The 19,720-nt window shown below is 38.2% G+C and overlaps 1 protein-coding gene across 4 annotated transcripts in view; it reads right to left on the minus strand.

Annotated features, from left to right (window-relative positions):
- MTR (5-methyltetrahydrofolate-homocysteine methyltransferase) overlaps positions 1-19,720 on the minus strand; it is a 44,992-nt gene that overhangs the window by 15,037 nt on the left and 10,235 nt on the right. The window contains exons 1-15 of one of the 4 annotated variants that reach the window (XM_018085211.1): positions 17,460-17,658; positions 17,242-17,342; positions 16,831-16,892; positions 15,953-16,020; positions 14,821-14,897; positions 13,599-13,711; positions 12,114-12,254; positions 11,296-11,481; positions 10,539-10,718; positions 9,443-9,559; positions 9,206-9,346; positions 6,497-6,586; positions 5,706-5,858; positions 5,037-5,144; positions 1,304-1,404 (exon numbers count right to left, since the gene is read on the minus strand). In XM_018085211.1, coding sequence (XP_017940700.1) covers positions 1,304-1,404; positions 5,037-5,144; positions 5,706-5,858; positions 6,497-6,586; positions 9,206-9,346; positions 9,443-9,559; positions 10,539-10,718; positions 11,296-11,481; positions 12,114-12,254; positions 13,599-13,711; positions 14,821-14,897; positions 15,953-16,020; positions 16,831-16,892; positions 17,242-17,308 — 1,604 coding nt within the window. In that variant the 5' untranslated portion in view covers positions 17,309-17,342; positions 17,460-17,658. Of the gene's footprint in view, positions 1-1,303; positions 1,405-5,036; positions 5,145-5,705; positions 5,859-6,496; positions 6,587-9,205; positions 9,347-9,442; positions 9,560-10,538; positions 10,719-11,295; positions 11,482-12,113; positions 12,255-13,598; positions 13,712-14,820; positions 14,898-15,952; positions 16,021-16,830; positions 16,893-17,241; positions 17,343-17,459; positions 17,659-19,720 lie in introns of those variants that run through there. The other 3 variants (XM_008920158.2, XM_029965044.1, XM_018085212.1) reach the window with 3 other exon arrangements.

Consider the following 19,720-nt stretch of genomic DNA (forward strand, 5'->3'; position numbering starts at 1 on the left):
CTTCTTTCACTTCCTCTTCACTTGTTAAACATTCTTCTCCCTTCACAATTTTTCTTGCTTTCATTCTTCCTTTCCTCTTTCCCCATCCCACTGAGGTTGGCTGTGTGGAAGTGACTGGTTGGTGCTTAGCTGCTTACCAGGGCTGTCAACAGCAATGGCATTTCTGACATTATTTGGATAACATAAAAAGGTTTTGTGGACATCATATCTTATATTAGGAATATAAGATGATTCACATCAAAGTTATGCCTTATTAAAGTTTACATTTTATGAAATGAGACACTGCACTTCCCTTATTACCATTTTAATCCTATTAACCCTAGCCATTGCTAAGGTTTTTATTTTTTCAAGTAAGCCACCCCAGCCTGCTGTTTTCATTCAGCCTCACTCACACTACTCATGGTGACAGAAAACTCTATGGCTTCAGTTCAGTAAGTGTAAATAAAGCTCAAGAAAGCCTGAAACCAATCGACAGAATTTCAAGAGGAAATTAAACTGAATATATTGCATATACACAGCTCTGCTACTGCCTTCAACACTTTGTGCTTTAAAATAAAGGGATAATTTTGGCTCTTTTTAGAGCAAATGACAACTCAAAGTCAAAGCAAAACTAAAGGAATGAATGATAAGACAGAGTTCCAAAGGTGATTCAGCTTTGTGCAACACCTGACAGACCCTTGACAAAGGGCACTGATGGGAACGTGACCACTCCTTCCAGCACTGTTGCCAACCCTGCTGTGCATAGACAGGCCATGAAAGACCTGACTTTTCTTGAAGTTCTAACTTTTGAAGTTCAGAAACTCACCTCTTATTGAACAAAACATACCCCAGCAAGTTTTTAAATCTCGTAGTTAACAAACAGCTTGAAAAACACATTAGAAGTTTCATTCTAATCTTACAAGACTTTCTTTTTTCTCAACGCAACCCACACACAGTACTGCCCACTGCAATTGTTGTATCTCATTTCTTCAGACATTATACTTATAAAACATCATACTTATTACATTTAACTGAAATAAAACAAATACAAAAACTGATGTTCTTATTTATGTTCCCACTGATGTTAAACTGCATTCACCTCAGATGCCAATTTATTAGGAAACACAGTATTAAAGGAGGAGGCAATACTCCATCTTGCCCCACTCATTAGTAAAGCTGCCATGATCTGTGTTCCCAATCACAACTTGGGGAATAGAGGACAATTCCCAAGAAATGCCCATCTCTGCTATCACCACAGCTAAAGCTAGTCTAAGGTATTAATTATCTATGCATATACAGTTGTGTTCACAGTTAGTCTCTTTACCTGAAGTTGTTGCAGCCCAGAACAACTCCCACAATGTTCTTGCCAATGTCATGTACGTCTCCTTTCACAGTTGCTAATACTATTGTACCCTGATAAGGATCCTGCAAGTTGAAGAAATAACACAAGAGTTAAATTACTCAGAAGCCTCAGTATGTTTGTACAGATTCTTCAACAGTGCAATCCCAATCCATGTCCCAAATTCCTTTTGTAGTAATTGCAAAGCATAGTGGAGATAATACAGTAAATTATAAAAATTATTTTAAAAGATCCAGGTAATTGAAACTTGCACATGAATTATTCTTGCAAATTGCATGGATGTTATTCAAAAATCTGTGTTTAAAAAAACAAAATAGCTGATAAAACTATTTCAGATCTGGATAGCGTTTTGTGCAGTGCAATAACTGAACTCCTAAGGTACTTCTGCTCCAAATATACACCTCACCAATAAAGAGATTAAATAGATTAAATATTTAGAACAAAAGGGCATGAATACTCATAATAACATGCCTATCTCTGCATCAAGATCTATCTTTCAATGCAATGTTGAGAAGAACAAGGAAACAGCAACATTAGAAGGAAATTAGCATTAGAGCAACATTAGAGGAATTAGCAAAAGCTAAGAGACCATTTTTTATGCAACACAAATAGCAAGGGAGACATTTCAGTGCAGTGATCACACTACTTCAGATTACCCAAGCTGAACAAACGGGTTGGAAGAAGGATCTGCTTGAAGAAGGGAAGCTGTTCTGTCACAAGAAGGTCCTCGGTTAGATGGCACTCAGCCTGACCAAGGGTGCTACCAACAGTGCAACAGTGAAACTTCCCATAGCAGTTCTCCACCAGGACACAGGACACGGCAATACATTTTTAATTGTATAATCACTGCTGTCATTTGGAGCAGCTCCAGGCTATAACACTGGTACGTCTGAGTTGGTGCAGAATCAGATGGCAGTAAGCAACTACTTAAATTGTACAGAGCATATTCTATGCAGAACTACAAAATATTTTTCCAGACAGTATCTCATCTCCTTTGCAGATGGCAGAACCGAATGATTATCCTTCTATGAAGCATGTCATATTTCTGGACATCCTGAGTAGCTCTCTCTTTCATGAACCTACATTGCCTTCTGTAGTTGCAATATTATGGGTTAAAAAAAATCTTTATATATTACCAAGAATGATATTAGTATTTCCCATGGTCCTAACACATTTGTTGAATAAAATCTCTGGATCCCCACCAATGCTGCTGTTTACCAAAATCTATTATTTTCCCAGTGCTTCTGTTTTACAGAAGACTGGGAACAGGGAAGGGAAGATGGAGGTCTGTAAGTCAGCCATCTCAGTACATCAACAAAAATTTTGCAGCTGAAAATATACTGCTGGAATGTAAGAGGAATTTGGGGAAAGAGATTAATCAAGGACAGGAGAAAAAACAAAAAGTGCTGCCCCACATTGTATCACACCTAATAACTAATGATGATTTAATTAGTGATTGATATAAAAAAAAATTTAATACAAATTGGCTTTGCACATGACAGGAAGAAAAATCTGTGCTGTGCAGCAAACAGCATGGGTCAGAGCACATGCCACTTTAAATAAACCCTATTTAGGGCACACTGTGATTTCAATTGTCTTAAGCAAGGAGGTCCTCAAGTTCTGGGCACACATCCAAAGGGTTTCTTTTTTTTAATCTTCATAGAGATCTGCAGCCACAGCTATTTATCCTCAAATGTAACTATCAATGCTTTGCACTTCCTGGCAGTCTGTGACTAAAACAGTCCTGGAGGTTACAGTAGCCTGGGTAACATCAGACAGATCAGTTACCAGAGTCTGCAAATCATTTTCCTTTAAGTCAACATCTAACTTTGGAGACAGACGCAGCTGCTTTTATCTCACTCCCCAATTCTCTACACAGTGACAACATATTTTTGTAAGAGGAAGGCATTACATCCCTTTCCCAGCAGAAGGTAGAAGAAGCAGGAGGACAGAAGTCCTGTCTTTTCCCTCCTGTTCTCCTCAGCCACCAGAACATCTACACTTTCTTCAAGAGTGTTTGCTATCTTTTTAAGAACCTCCCAAATTCCACTTCACTTCTTATAACCAGAGAATTAAGTCCCAGATGATTCAGAGAAGATCCTAATCCAGTGTTCAGGGAAGCAATGGGGCAACAATTTTCAATGACTTTAGATAGCATCAGAACAAACCAGAAGGTGCAAAATACCAGCATTGCCATCTGAATTAAAATAAAAGGGAACAGCATGAGCTGGAGAGAGATGACACATAGAAAGGTAACTCGTGACAGCCAAAGAACAGATCCACTTGAGATACAGCAGAGAAGGCATCCACAAAGAGCATGGGAAAAGAGACCAGGTATTCTCCTGCTTCCATTAAGATTAGTCAGGTTTGATTATCAGGTCATTTTTCTTTCTAAATTATTTACTGTATTTGTTACATTTATGCTGGACAATTACACAACATATCCACAGCAAGTAGAAAGATGTCATGTAAGAAGATTTCAAGGGAAGAATTAGGAACCATTCAAAAATCCATAAAAGGGAACCCAAAGGAAATAGACAAATATCACAGTTTAGAAAAAATTCTGCTGTTCTTCCTTTTTTGTCTGTGTTAAAAACTAGGTTCTGATTAAAGCTATTGTCTCTGAGAACTCATGAAGACAAGGTAAGGTTCCACAGGACTAAGAAAATGTAAATGTACATCAAACCTAAATCTGATAGTCAGAGAAAGACAAGAGAAGAAGAAAAATATTTAACAACCAAAACCATAAGCACCTATCACATTATAAATATAGTAAAAACAGCAGACACGAGTAATATAAATGGGATTTTGTCCAATTCATCTCAACTCTCTTTTCTACTGAATACAGTCTTGTCAGTATGGACAAACAAGGTACATCCTGTATCTTCATTTTTCTGTTGCTCCTATCACATATTCCATTTACCAAACTTGGAAGCAGTTACTTCAAGTATATTCACAGGTAGTTGATAAAACTACTCTCAGGCATCAGCAACCGGCTGCGTAACAGGAACTGCAATAAAGGCCCACAGCAATCCAAAAATCATTGGGTACTTTAAAATATATTTTACATATTAGATAAAAAGTAATTTTCAGAAACTGGTGGCAAAACACACATGAGAAGACAACTATAGTCAGACCCTGTTTTCATAACACTTTTCCCCTGCAAGTTGGTCATGGCTACACATGCAGTGAGCATACTCTTCTATCATAACAACATCTCTTGAAGTCACAATCTGTGAAGAAAAAGGGTGGAAGAAATTGGTTTGTTTAGCTGGAAGAATGATAAGGGCTATGAAGTAGGGAAGGGCTGAATAAAGAGAAACAAGGTGACAGGCTTTGAACATGGAAAGGGAGTTACAGAGTTCAGCAAGGGCAGAAGTAGTAGAAGCAAGTGGCAAAATCTGCCATGAAGTTAGAAGTATCATGAATAAGTAACACTACAACTAAATGCCTACAAAAATACAAGAAATTAAGTTACATCAGTATAAAGGGCCTACAAAGGCTTATGGCACCGATCAGGAAACTTGTGATAACACAAGATCTGCACTTCATGAATTTCAGACCAACTTCAAATTATGCCAAGATTGTCAGTTTGCATAAGACTGCATCAACTCTCCAGGCAGTAAAAATAATTAGTAATAAATAATTCCTATATTTGTCAGAGCATGCTGTGACAGAGTTACAGACTGTATCTTGCCTCTTCCTCTATGCTGCCTCGTTTGGCTCTCCTTTCCTCTCTTTCTTTTTCCATATAGGGAATAAGGTGGCCAACTGCTTTCTTCATAACTCGAGCAGACTTTATCACCTGCACAGATAAAGGAGGGGGGGGCAGAATAAACAATAAAGACAAGGTATAGGAATAGCTTCAGTTTCCCCCTAGCTTTCTCTTATACCCATTCAAGCAATAAATGAAACTTCATTTGCAGACTCAGGTTCCAGCTTTGCAGATTATTCTGTGGCAGCAGGCTGGGCTAAGGATCTACATGACACTTTCTTGCACAGTGGAGCCTCCTGGACCACTCGCAACAGAACTGAAAGCTACAAACAGGTCCAGACTTGGAAGGCGCTAAATGCAGTAATTTTTATTTGGATCTTTTATCTCTCTTGCTCTTTTTCATGGGCTTAGACTTAAAACTGTGTTTCAAATAAAGCAAAAATACTCAGGAAGAAAGGAAACAAACACATAATCCTACATAAAGGAAGTCAGGTTGCAAAATAAAACATGAAAATCGCTGTTTCTCAGCAGCAACTGAATTTTTACAATTCCTCTTATCTGAAAAAACAGCCAGCATAGAATGTTTTGGCTACATTTTACAATACTAATTTTTGAAAAACAGTAAAATATATGAAATTATTTTCTCATTACCTGAGGCAGAAACATCTTCCCTGCACCAAAAAGATCACCAACAATTTTCATGCCATTCATCAAAGGTCCTTCAATTACGTTTAGAGGTCTAGGATATTTTTCCTGATTTAATCTTGCTTCTTCTGTGTCTGCAGTGACATACTTCTCAATGCCCTGGGAAAAAAATTGAGAAGCTTTTATCTTGCTAGAAGTACAACTTCCATTTAGTTGCCTTCTCCCAAAAAAAGACAAAAGAAATCACACAGAAAGTACAAGTAGATGCTTTAGATACTGATAGTCTTTAAGAATACCTCAAATGTGTATTGGAAATAAGCTTTCTTAAGAAACAAAACACTACACTTCTTAGGCATATAAAGTTATTCAAAGCAAGTTCCCACTATTAACAGATTTGTTCATTTTTCTCAACCATGCCATAAGAAGAACACAACACTCAAAGATTGCTTCCACAGCACAAATGCCACTCAGTGCAGTACCACTAAAGGACCAAAAAAAGCCCTAGGAAGTAAAAGCAGTATGTCACAAAGTAAAAGCAGTATGTTTCTACAAACACAGTGGAATAAAATACTAAAGATCAAAGACTTTAACTTGTGAAGTTTAAAGATAAACCACTATAGTTTTTTCTGTTATTGAAGTTAAACAGAGCAGTTAAATATATTATTAATTATTAATTAATAGCTTGTCAAAGAACAGCAGCTGAAGAACTTTTAAAGGCAAGTATGTCCCTTAAAGTCTTAGTTGAGATCATGTCTCTCAGAGCTGATGGGTAGGACAGATTTTCTGCACAGATTTACCTTTATGAGAGCGTATTCCAGCCTTTCCTCCACAGAGCTTTTACGCCACTCATCAGTCTGTACAACTTTCTTTCCTCCTTGGGCGTGATTCTGAAAAAGAGAGACATCCAGAGGAGCTTGTAAGCACAAAAACTACAATTATGGACTTTACTTTTAGAAAAATTTAGGTAATTTCAATACTGAGTCATAAAATAATTTTAGACTATTCAAAAGGTTTTTTATGTACATGCAAATCACGCTGCAAACACCTGAGATGTACTATAGGCACTTAGAGGGAACTACATCCCAAAGGGTACGTACCTCAGTGAAAATGTAAACAAAATAAAGTAAAATAAAAAGTTACTAAAAAGAAAAGGAGAGCAGTTTGATAATTTTTACGCTCCTAAAAATGATGAAATTACTAATCCTAAGGGTTTCACTTCTGGGAACATAATTTAAATTGATTCCTCGCCCGCACACTACACTTAATTTTAAAATTCTAATTAATTTGGCTCTAATTCAGTTTCTGCTGGAATAGGTTATGTTACTGCATATCACAGACATGTTTTCAATCAGGCAGCCCACAAAACTACTGTTTGTCATGCACACAGACTGTCCCAAACCACCACATATTCTCTTTGTCTCACCCTCATGCTCCCCTTGGCTATGAATGCAGAGGCCAAAAGGGCTTCACAGTGCAAAAAAGTTCATGACCACCCACCTCAGAAAGGCTTATGGAAGAGCACCTTATCCATTAATTCAGCCATCACACTTCAGGCAAGTAATTGCTTTCCCTCGCTCAGTTACTGGACATAATCTGACATCTTTCAGGCCTTACGAGCCTCATATACTTTTGAGTGCTCATCAGCAAGTTTTTAAAGATAAAGCCATGGAAACAATATCACACTCATGGGAACAGAAACCAGAACAAGTTTTCATTCATGTTTATATGAACGTTAGCTAACTTCACAGCTTCCTGTTGCCTGATTTTATTCCCCGCATACATCTAGTTTATAAAAAGGGAATGAAAGGAGGAAAATGTTGCTTGGAGATCTTGTAAAGTCCTCATTCTAAGTTAAATTAAAATTTGACTGGACATGTCCGTGGCTGGCCCTGCTTTGAGCAGGAGGGTTGTACTAGATGACCTCCAGAGGTCCCTTTCCACTTCAGCCCTTCTGTGATTCATTGAAACGGTACCAAGTGCTCCTCAACCTCTGGCCAGACACTTTAGCAAGGGAACCATTCCAACCTAAAAATAACATGAAGCTGTAGGGTCAGCATGCAGGGACCACAGTGACAAGCACTATATGCAAATCTTTAAAAACAGGTTGATCATACCAAATAATGAGGATGAAAAAACCTGCCTTTGGAAGCACAACTCTCATTGTCATAAATGGAACGAAGTTTCAGTTTGAGAATGTCTGAAGCTGTATACTTTAAGGAAAATGTTTTTTATTTCAATCTTCAAATGAAGACTGATGCCCTAAACCTGCAAGGATTAAGCTCCTCTTTTTTGCAACTGCGCTATTTTACTCTCACAATAAAACTACCACCACAAATAAAAGCAGAGATTCCAACAACAGCTTCCCAAACTTATAGACCTGGAAGTCATCATCCACTTTCATTTCTACTTTTAAATTAATCATTTCTCCATTTAAATTCACATTCTGCCTTCTGCAGAAACACTGCTTAAGGAATCCCTTTCTAATTCTCCTTTTTTTTCTTCCTCTTTATGCAACCTTGAATACCCCAATGGTGCCACTCCACTTAGACAAGATCACACTCAGGTGAATTGCTTAGACACTATGAGCACCATCTAAAATAGCCTAAGTACAACAGACAGAGAGTGTCTCCCTGTACTGGTTTGCAAAACACTGCCACTGTTACTATAAAGCATGCACCACCACCATAGGACAAACTACAAAGCAAATAAAACTGCACAGAAATAATATCTCCAGGAGCTACAAAACAGACAAGCAAACTTTCTTGTGCACTTCAACCTAAGAGCCACCTAACCGAGAGAGATTTTTGCTGTATCTTCCATTCAGAACAGGATTGCACCAGTTGTCTTACGAATGATAATCTTGAAACCTTCAGTTGTATAATCTTGTCTTTTATCACCACCGTCATTACAACATCTCAAAAACACTAAATAGCTGATTCTCATCCTGACACATTACATGAACCGGAAATCTATGCCACAGCTACAAACCACAAGTAACTACTTCACCTTTTACCTCTACTCCAAACAAACTATTACCACCAGAGAGAAAGGTTTACTCTGTCTCCCACAGTGCACTTGTCAATTAAGTTCCAGCACCAAGACTAGCTTGGTTGGGGTTGGCCTCTTCTGGGTTTGGTTTTTCTGTCGGTTTGTGAGGGCTTTCTTGGTTTGGGGGAAGTTCGTTTGGGATTTTTTGCTTCTTATTTTTTTGTTGGGTTTTGGTGTGTTTTGGTTTTTTTTAAAGAATGCCTATGCAGCTTGGTCTCCTGAAGCATATGAAGAACTCTGTACCAGATCTTCCATGGCACCTATGAAATTGGAGAGTCTCAATCTACCACACATTTCTTTTTATTCTACATTAATAACTGAACCACTTGTAGTATTGTCAGTAAATTCTAACACCCACTGTTATATTGACATATGCAGTTTATATTATCATCTGCAGGGAGGTGTTCAAGCCCAGGTGCTAAACTAACTACTAGTCAAAGCTTAAAACTGAAAGTTACCTGAGCATAGTGTAAAAGTTTCTCTGTTGCATCAGGATCTTTGTTCCAGATTAGATTCTCACACAGTTGTAGTAATTCCTTGTGGATATCATCATACACCGGCAGACTCCCAGCATTCACAATTCCCATGTCCATGCCATACTGAAGAAAAACAGAGAATCCCCCAGAAAGGGCTGTCAGACATGGAACTGCACACCTGCCAAGTGCAAACACATGGAAGCCAAAAGCACATCATACCTTAATTGCGTGGTAAAGGAACACTCCATGCATTGCTTCTCGAATGGCATCCATTCCACGAAAGGAGAAAGACAGATTGGAAAGACCTCCACTTATCCTGGCTCCTGGCAGTGTTTCCTATAGGAAGTGCACACAGATTTTTAGAAAAGTGCTTTCCAAAAAGGAAATCTAAGCAAAGCATTCAATTCATAAAACAGTTGGCTCCTGAGCTCAGTGCATTGGCTATGCACCCTTTGTCTTCCCTGTTCCAGATCCTTCCAGTTACTCGAATTCATAAAAAGCAATTCAAATCTCTGCAGAAAAAGATATAAGTAAAGGAAAGATCCAGCCTAGTTACGCATAAGCAGCAACCGTGGTTTCATAGACATAGGTGCTATTCTGAACGCATCAGTCCTCCCACTGCAGCTTTCCCTATTTTCCCCATGCAGACCTACTTTTGGCTCTTCCTTTCCCCACTCCTCTGGAAACAGTAGCAGCCAGCCTGCCTGCTTGCATGTCTCAGAAGCAGACTGCAGCTGAGCAGCTAAGCAGCCCCCCCTTCCAGGAGACCAGTGTGACAAAATAGCCTGCTCATGCCCCAGACTGCTACTGACAGAGGATCTCCTGACCTATCGAAGTGTCTTGTGAAACCCAATAGTGCATTTCCCTGGCTCCATTTAGGTGATGCTTTTCGCTGCTGTACTTTCTTCCACACATTTTAGCTAAATAAAAAGTCAAGTTACTGCAAAAATCCCTTTCACAGAAACAGGAATTTTATTTAAAAAGGCAGCTTTCTGCAGCTTCAAAGAGGTCCTTCTAGCTAGCACATGAATGTGATTCTTACCTCACTAATTAAGGTAGTATATTTACAGAAGAGAAAGTGGATTGAAATACAGAACTACTTGAAGTTGTTCTGCTGGAAATACAGCCGTATTGGGAATGGTTGCCCTTCAGAAGAATAAGCTAAGCTTATTCTTGCTAAGATAAAATGTGCAACATCTTGCAGCGGTGTTTTGCCGTTGTTTTTGAGAGGTGGGTGTTTTTCTGTTTTATGGGGGTTTGGGTTTTTAAGTAATGTTAGCAACCAATTTCAACTTAAAATAAGCTTACAACTCACTTTTATGGTTTTAGTAGCATTGATGAAATTTATGGCATAAAGGTTATGTTCTTCCATTCCAGTTCCTATGGTCAAGATATTAGGATCAAATATTATATCATTTGGATTGAAGTGCACTTTTTCCACAAGGAGATGATAAGCTCTGGAACAGATTGCAATCTTGGTTTCTGTTTCTGTTGCCTAGTGAAGAAAAAGAATTCTGACATGAAACTTACAGACTACACAAAAAATAAACTCTCCAGGAACCATTTACAGCTCCAGTGACTCAAGACTTAGAATCTGAACATTGCAAACATTAGAAAAGGATTATATATACGACTTTTGTATTAAAATATCACCACCCCTATGCCTGGAGTTTTGACTCAACTCATAAAAAACAACCTCACTGCTTAATGTTTCGTCATCCTGCAAAGCTTAATACGTGGGTTTTGACATATCTAAATTAATTCACAGATTCCACTTTCATGCAAAACATAGTTTCTGAACTTAAAATCTCTTTTATGAAGGAAGAATTCAGCATGGCTGAATAGCAAGAGACATGCTCTTGTATTAGCAGAGCTACACTTAAAGTTACTGGATTCCTTAAACATGTGAAGATCATAAGAAATTGCTAGAAATCAGATTCAAAAGTATTGCTAAGGTTATACAGACCTTTTTGAATCAACTTTGTCAATGAAACAAAACAACTTTGTCTTGTACAAGAATAAGGAAGCCTCACACTCCTGAAAAAATACCTCTCCTTTAAAGCAACACTCACCTGCCCCACTTCATCAAAAGCCATAACAACCACAGCTGCTCCATATAATTTAATTTTCCTTGCTTTCTCCAAAAAGTCTTCCTCACCTTCCTTCAGGCTGATGCTATTTACAATGCATTTCCCTTGGCAACACTTCAAACCTGCTTCAATCACTGAAAAATTCGAGGAGTCAATGCACAACGGCACCTGTAAATAACAGAGAAGTAAGGCAGGAGAATACATTCAATACATACACAGTTCCATGTGCTCTTTGCCCATTTGGACATAAAAATCCCATAACACTAATCGGCATTTATGAATAAAAGTTTCCACATGATTCACTTTCCTTTAAACGCAAAACTCAGAGCAAGTTTAACCCAAGAGCTTCCATGGCAACTCAATCACATATCATATCGAGATCTCTACTTCTCCCTGTATTATCTTGTGTTTCTGATTGAGATACTCATTTTTAGAGAATGCACATTGCAGAACTACCTTTTAAAACCATCCTATATTCATAGCATCTTTAAGTTTTGTGAAAAGCAATACTGTTATGCACTGCAAATATACAGATTATGGCTCATAAGTGCTGCAAAATGAACCTGCATTCAGCTTTTCTAACCAGTGAAAAGGACTAGCATATACTTATTTGAAAACATACAATATTAAAGCCTCTGTTTCACCCAAAGGCCTTCCCTATTACAGCACCTTTTCCTCTTGGGGAACAACTACATTTACTTATGAAGCACCTAAACTGGTTACTAAATAAAACAGTATTAACATCTTCTGAGGCAATTTACAACTCAATAAAATGTTCTTTATTGTGACTCAATTACAACCTTTGCAATATCAGGTTCTGAAGAAATCAAGTTACAAAATCTGGTCATTGCAGCAGGGCCATCCAGCATCCCATCATCCATATTGATGTCAAGAATCTGGGCCCCCATCTCAACTTGCATTTTGGCTACACCTAGGGCTTCCTAAAGAACAAAGTAAAAAACCAAAACAAGTCAGTAGCAGAAAATTCTAGTTTTTTCTCAGGATAAGATTTCACTTCCCCAAACTAAGCATGCAGCCAAAAATTTAAAAGTTTGTAAGACATCCCATACAAAAATAAGGAAGTGGCCTCTGATGTACAACAATACACAACAGTTGTTAATATGGGACAACTTATAACTAGTTTGTTCACAAAACGTGACGCCAGAGACCTAAAGTGCTGGTAGTTTCACTGCCTGTAGACTGTTGGTCATATGCTTAATTGAATGGTTTAGGATTTGCATGGTAACAAGGACTTCTGATAGCACAAGATTACAGGAAAACAGTCTCTGTGATGGTATGAAATAAGGGTCTTGCATCACAAGCTCTGTTTTTTTATAACGCAGGGTACTTAACTTTTGGAGAGTGACATTTCTTCCAGCTGCAAAATAATCACAACTGCTAAGAAAGAAAAGTAAAGCTTTTCCTCCAGCCTACATAGTTATCTGAACACTCATGTCTGGTCACTTTAGCTTTTTTGTCATTCAGCAGAGTCCCTAACAACCTGTGTTTAAAGCTCTCTTTATTTAACAGGTCTAACCTGCTCCATGACTTCTATGAGCTTAAGAGTCAGACTCCCTAAAAAACAAACTAAGGCAGTTTGATTGCATCAACTGTAACATCAGAACATACTCTGAGGAAGAGTCTCAGCTCCCAAGTTACTCTACTATTTGTTTCAGCATTACAATAATAATTTACACCAGTAAAGAATGAGCCATTCAGTCTCTTCATTTCTGCCCTGCAGAGGTTTCAAGAAAGCAATTATTTTCTAAGCATCTTTTTCTATATCAACTCTCATGTAGCATGCTGGAGTCAGCAAAGTATATAACAATTAGATGCAACCACAATGCTGACCAGGATTGGAGAAGGGAGGGAAAGAGCAAAGACTGCACAGCGCCGCAGTCTGTCCCAAAAAAAATGTACCTCATATGCTGAGAGGGGATTACGCCCACTTTCTTTATTCCCCTCTCTGTAAATCAAACCATAGATGCAGTACAGACCAGGACATTTTCTAAAACCTCATCAGCTGTATAACTTAATAAAAATGGAAAGTCATGTTTCCTGTAATAATTGTCAAAAAAAAAAAGTCCTTGTAAAACCCTTCTATAAGCAGCTGGTAAGCAGAGAAACAAAGAACAGTGAGAAAACAAATTCTCTGTGTTTTCTTAATCTTGTAACTGGTGTAGAATAGTACTTTGTGCCAGTAAAACAAACAACTAATAACACAGTGCAATGGAGCAATGAAAAATAAGAGCATCAGTTATAAAGATTATTGTTAAAATGTATACTTCATAGTTGCCTGCCATGATGAGTTTAGCAAACTTCCGTGATCCTGCAACATTGCAGCGTTCGCCAATATTAACAAAGTTGGTGTATGGCCCAATCCTGAATGGCTCCAGACCTTAAAAAGATATTTTTTAACATATTTTTAAAAACAGGAAAGAAAAAACTCTGTAAGAAAGACAAAATCCCTTTTTTAAGCTGTAAAATAGAGGTCTGTCTCTTTTAAGAATAGTGATTTCTCAGCATGTCAGTGCTCTAACGAGCAACTAGCAAAGCAATGCAAAGAAATGAGTTCCAACATATATGCCTTCCTCAGTAACAGTCAGTAATTTACCTGACCCGTAATAAACAACAGCCAACTTGTCCAATATAAATGTGAAGCTATGATTTTTGGACATCAGTGTGTATGCACATACACACCTCTCAACTTTCAACTATGTTACACCATGACTCTACCACCATAAGAGAAGCAGCAGCCCATTGAAATGACTAACAAGGACAGCTCTTAACTATGTACCCAAGTTCAGAGAAACAAGGCAAGTTGGACCCTTGGGTAGCAGGCAATGCAGAAGCAAACAAACTACAGCAGAACTAACTAAGCTAATGCATGACATAACAGGCCAACCATGATTTATTTTGTTTGCACTAAACTGATTTGACTTTGAGATTAAAATAACAGACCAAAATGAAGGTAGTGTTTTACTTCAGTGCATGGCTCAAAGGCTTAAAAGAAGGCCCTGACTATGGAAAACAGAGATCTAGACTTTGCTAAAACAAAAGATGTTCTAGACCTAGATGTACTGCTGGAACACAGTTCCAGTATGACTGAATCAACATCTGAGGCAACACAGGGCAGCTCTCTCACAGCAGGGGTACCAGCATCTTGTCCCAGCTCTACCATTAATTACAGTCAAATTACCCGATCTCTCTGTGCTTGACCCTGCCATGTTGCAAAGTGAGGATAAAGATACTTCACCATTACAAAGTGACTGAGACTTGCAGAGTAAATATGCTGGCTTGATTATGTTATACGAGATTTCAATAAAATGTTCCATTAGTCCTTTGGTCAAAACAGTAAGATTTAGATCTGGTTACACAAGCATAAGTTTGCTGGAATCAGGTAGAACTGGACATTCATAGTGTTGTTCTGGTCATCAGAAAACGGTTAATAAATTTATAAAGGAAACTTGTGTTAGTTATGAAACTCAAACTGTTACACTGTTTTACCTGACAGCAGCATGTATCCTTGAGAGAGAGAAGGTGGAACACGAGGCTTACAGAATTTCACAGCTTCAGCAATTTTCCTGAGTTACAGAAAGAAGAAAGTAAAGAGAAAAGTTTTCAACTAAAATTAAATCGCTCCAGACAAGAGTCAAACAGAACATACTAGACAGATACCTATATTTGCAATTTAGTCCTGTAGCAGACAAGACTAATTAGCTATTTTCACTTTGTGAGGCCAAAGGCAAAAACATACTCCCAGAAGATCCTATCATAGCTACTTGCAGGGAACGTACAAGGCTGAAGGTTTTTCAAATACAGAGATACTATAACAACAGGCCACTTGAAGGATATCAGAACCACATCAACTTTTACCATATTCATGATTTCCTGAGCTGAGCAATTGCTGATGACAGCAGCAAAACAACTCAACAAGGGACAAACACTGTTTTGTACTGAGAAAAGTTTCTCAGATGCCAGAATGACTCATGCTGCTCACATTCACTTTTTTTTCACTCCAGTCAAGAGTGACCACACAGTGTCCTCTAAACCTTTACATGCCAATTCTTCCCAGTTTATATCAGGGTAAAAATGAATCACAAGGGCCCCTTCTTTTTCAATCTTAAGTGAAAAAGGGACGCTTTCCCACTGACTTATTTCCAATAAGAAAGATATGAAATGCTCCTTCTGACTAGCCAGGACTAACACCAGCTGTATGGTATTCCTAGATCTTCTGTTCAGGCATTTCCACAACACATCCACACAACTTCCTTCCTTCTAGCACCTTAAGCTTCACCTTGTGGTTAAGATTGCCAGAAAGAGAAAGAACCTATGGCACAAGAACGCAGAGATGGGAAGTCTATTCTATCCAACAGTATAGAGGGAGAAGTAATTCCAACACAATTTTAGATGACAAAACCACAGACGTATAATCCTTGTTTGAGCCATGCCTCTACTCATTCTTCATGATACACACAACTATGAAAGCCAGGTTGTTCCCACTCCATATATTGCTCCTATTGGCATTGAAGTGATCCATCTTTTCAGGAAACCCTAAGACAAACCATGGAATATTGTTCCACAGAAACAGCACTTAGTTTACTTCTCAGTCCACCATAAGCTGTAGCACATGAGGTACCTGATATGTGCTGGTGTAGTACCACAGCAACCTCCAACTATGTTGACCAAACCATCCAAAGCAAAAGTCTGTAAAAGGGAAGGAAAGAGAATTTTGTTCCAAGTTAATAAAGGTATCTCTTTTAATATATATATTTAAATATTTTTCTCCATCTGTTAAGCAATTCAGGGAGATCACAAGAAAAGCACTAAATTAAAAAAACAAAACAATCAGCACTATATCTTCTCTTTAGGATTTGTTTTGAGACGTGGAATCCCAAGGCTAACCAGCAATTTCAACATCCAATTTTAAGAAACTACATTTGAATTTGGCCTATTTTATACTGAAGCCCCAGATGAAAACTTGGATGAGTATCAAAAACTAGTCATACTATATTATAAAAGGGCATTAACATGCAGCAAATACTGTGTTCTCACTGAAACACTGCAGCTCCAGACACACAGTTCTGTCTGCACAGATCAAGTGGCATGTGGAAGGACACCCTGCACTGGAATACCACCAATATCAGTGGTTCCTGTACACACAACTTGGTAAAATCCTGCAGGTTCATAAAAAACGCTCAGCTTTTTGAACAATTCCCAAATGTAAAAGCAAGAACGTAGGAGTGCAATGAGTAACACCTACAGATCAAGCTGCAGGAAAGCTTAGTGTACGACATGAAATTAAGTAGGGTTTTCAGTCTCCTAAGTAGTTTAGTCCTAATGTGATATCTCAAATCACTATCAGCAAATTGTCTACAAAAATCCAACTGACATATATAGCCACCTGAAGAAAAAAAAACAAACCACAATACTGTAACAAATATTCATAGAATACAAGCAAAAGTTCTTGTCTACTAGTATGTCAGATATGACAAACTCACAAGAAGTATTTCATACCTTTATATGCTTGGCAGTCACTTCTGGAGTTTCATCATAACCACCAAAAGTATTGGGGAGACCTTGAAACATGATTTTTTTAGTATTACAATTTGTTTAAAGCCCACAAGAACAGAATTAAATTCCATAAAAGGTACATTTAAAGTAGTTACAATTATAGGAGGACTAAAATGCCTCATCACCCTTGCAATCCTTACTCAACAGGTTATTAATTATTTAAGAAAGCATTCTGGGTTCACTGTCATAGAACTAACAAGTTACTTTCAGCAGTTTAAAATATTCTTACTCTCTTTTTAAAAGTAAAAACAATCATCTTTTCAAGCTACTTCAACTCTATTATTGCTAATGAGATGGAACAAGTTAGTTACATTTCATGTGCCTGTAAGCATAGGAACATGTGCACCAACACACCTGCGTTGGGGTAACAGATGATGTAGGCTGTGGTACATTTTCCAATTGTTTCAATGAATGGACGCATTTCAACTGCCCCTAAAGCACAATTTAAGCCAATACTGGAAAATAAATTTTCAAAAAATTATGTTGAAGTAAAAACACCTTTTACACACAAGACAGATGAATGTTAGTGCTGGCAACTGCTAACTCCCACAATCATCTAAAACAAAACCAACCTGATCTCCAATTTCTTTATTCATCATCATCAATACAGCAAGACTGCAAAAGGAGAAGCCTCAGGTGGAAGAAAAGTATGAGAGGGAAAGGGGCTGGACTGAATTGAACTGGAAACAGTAAATCAAGATTTCATTTCAAAATCCAGGAGGAAAGTGGCAGCATTTTGACAGCAACTGCAGCAACACGATGGCTCTGTATTTTCTAGGTGAGAGAGAGAACAAGTGGAATGAGACCGACAGATTGGAAAGAAGTCTTGTGCTACAAGAAAAAGTATGAAAAAAGGTTGAAAAAGCAAGACCTGCTTCCAGCTGCTAACTCATCATTTTCTTTCGAAATTATACATAAATTATGTCAACCTTGGAAGAGACCAAGAGCCACCCCCAAGATGCCTCATGGCAGCACTAAGCCTGGGCAACTGAATCTGCTGTATCTTAGTAACCGGGACAGCACTACGGCAGAAATATTTTTGAATGAAAAAGCTTCTTAAACAATTTTACCAGTATAAGAGATACAACCACATTTTCTTTCATTCAATGACACATACATAAATGAGACTTGCACTCAAAATGTCTCCACTTGTATTAAATAAAGAAATTTCTCTTTCAGAAACTATGTAAGAGATCTCTTACATATGTTTCCTGATCTTTCCATACCATTCTAGAAACCACCTTATGCTCCAAAGTGCCCATAGTGCTGCTGGAAGACATAGAAAAGTTTTCTCCTTTCCCAGAATAACAGTCTCAGGCAGGATGCAAGCTAACCCACTAAAACAGGAATGCTAACAGTCACATCTGCCAAATAACTGAGCCATGGAGGCTGCCGTGGAGGTGGCCAAGTTAATTAAGTGCCTGTATACCCACTTAGTTTCACAGAGGTCAAAAGCAATAAAGCTCTGAACAGGACTGGGAGCACAAAATGAGTTTTGACTTTTCCCATATTTCCAAGGAGCAGGCAGGGCCTTGGTAAGTGCTCAAGTTGTAGCAATAAATGCTTGCAGTCAGATTCACCTGTTGAACAGAATGACAAATCCTTAAGATCTGAGGGGCTCACAGGAACATCCAAACCCAGGGCCTTGAATATCAGAGTCACAGACCAAGACCAAATAATACACAAACCCCTTCTTCCAATAGCTTAGGAGTGAGGGAGTTGTTTTTCTTTGGGGGAATTGTTATATATGTTTGTTTTTTTAAACATATATATTTGTTTGCGTCTTTTCAACAGCCAGCCCTACCTTCAAAGTGCTTTCTCTAATACATCTCACATTGGCCAGAAAAACTTGACAATAATGCTTTTATTCTCATTTCCCAATTTGGTGTTTACATATATTTGAATCCATCATACAGATCCCCTGGATACAAATAGTATGAACAAGGAATACACAATTCATTACAGCAATGAGGCTCTGGAATTTATTCCAAGTGGGAGCTCATCCCTCAAGCTTTTCAAAGCAAAGTAAGGTAAGAATGGTTAGCAAGACTATCCTTATCAAATGCAGACAAATGCAATGTATTTCTTACTGTTAAGTCATTCAATTTACAAGCTTTCAGCTCATACTCTCCCACACTACAAACTGCCTGAATGATTACACATTACAGAGGTTGCTGACAAGTATGTCCATGACCATGACACAATCCAAGCATTAGCTGTCTCAAAACTGTAGCACAGACATGCAAATTCATTCAGAAACAAAAAGTAGCTTCTGTGGCCAGTATCATCTCCCCACAGCACTCAACAACATCGTGAAAGAAGATGTGAGCAAAGCAAACTATTAACTATGCCTTAAGGGCCAGCAGCCCTGAGCCAGGTTGCTGGTATGCCATCACTGCTACCCTAGTGTAATAACCATCAAACATTCATCTCAAACATCTCCTCCCTCCCTTGCTCATTTCTTCACAGCAGTCACACATCAACTCCTAAGGCTGCAGAGTGCCCTTGGGACCAATACAAAACCCACATTAGGGCCTGAAACTCAGTTTATGTCTCCTTAAAACTACCACAGTAGAAACAACCATAGGATCTCAACACATCTGAGCATCTTTCATGGCAAGCCGCCTGCCACACATCTTTCAGCACTTAGTAAGCACAGTTCATGAGCTTCTCAGCTACCACCTCTATCAACCAGACATAATGCTCACACTTTTTAGGGTGGACTCCAAAACAAACTGACTTAAGGATGTCAAATAACACTAAAGAGGGCATAGAAAACCTAAATAGAAACATGTGAACACACATAACACGATTCCTAGGATACTACTATTAA

This window comes from Manacus vitellinus, unplaced genomic scaffold (genome assembly GCF_001715985.3).
Source record: "Manacus vitellinus isolate BGI_N305 unplaced genomic scaffold, ASM171598v3 scaffold_8_pilon, whole genome shotgun sequence".
In the NCBI taxonomy this organism is placed as follows: domain Eukaryota; kingdom Metazoa; phylum Chordata; class Aves; order Passeriformes; family Pipridae; genus Manacus; species Manacus vitellinus.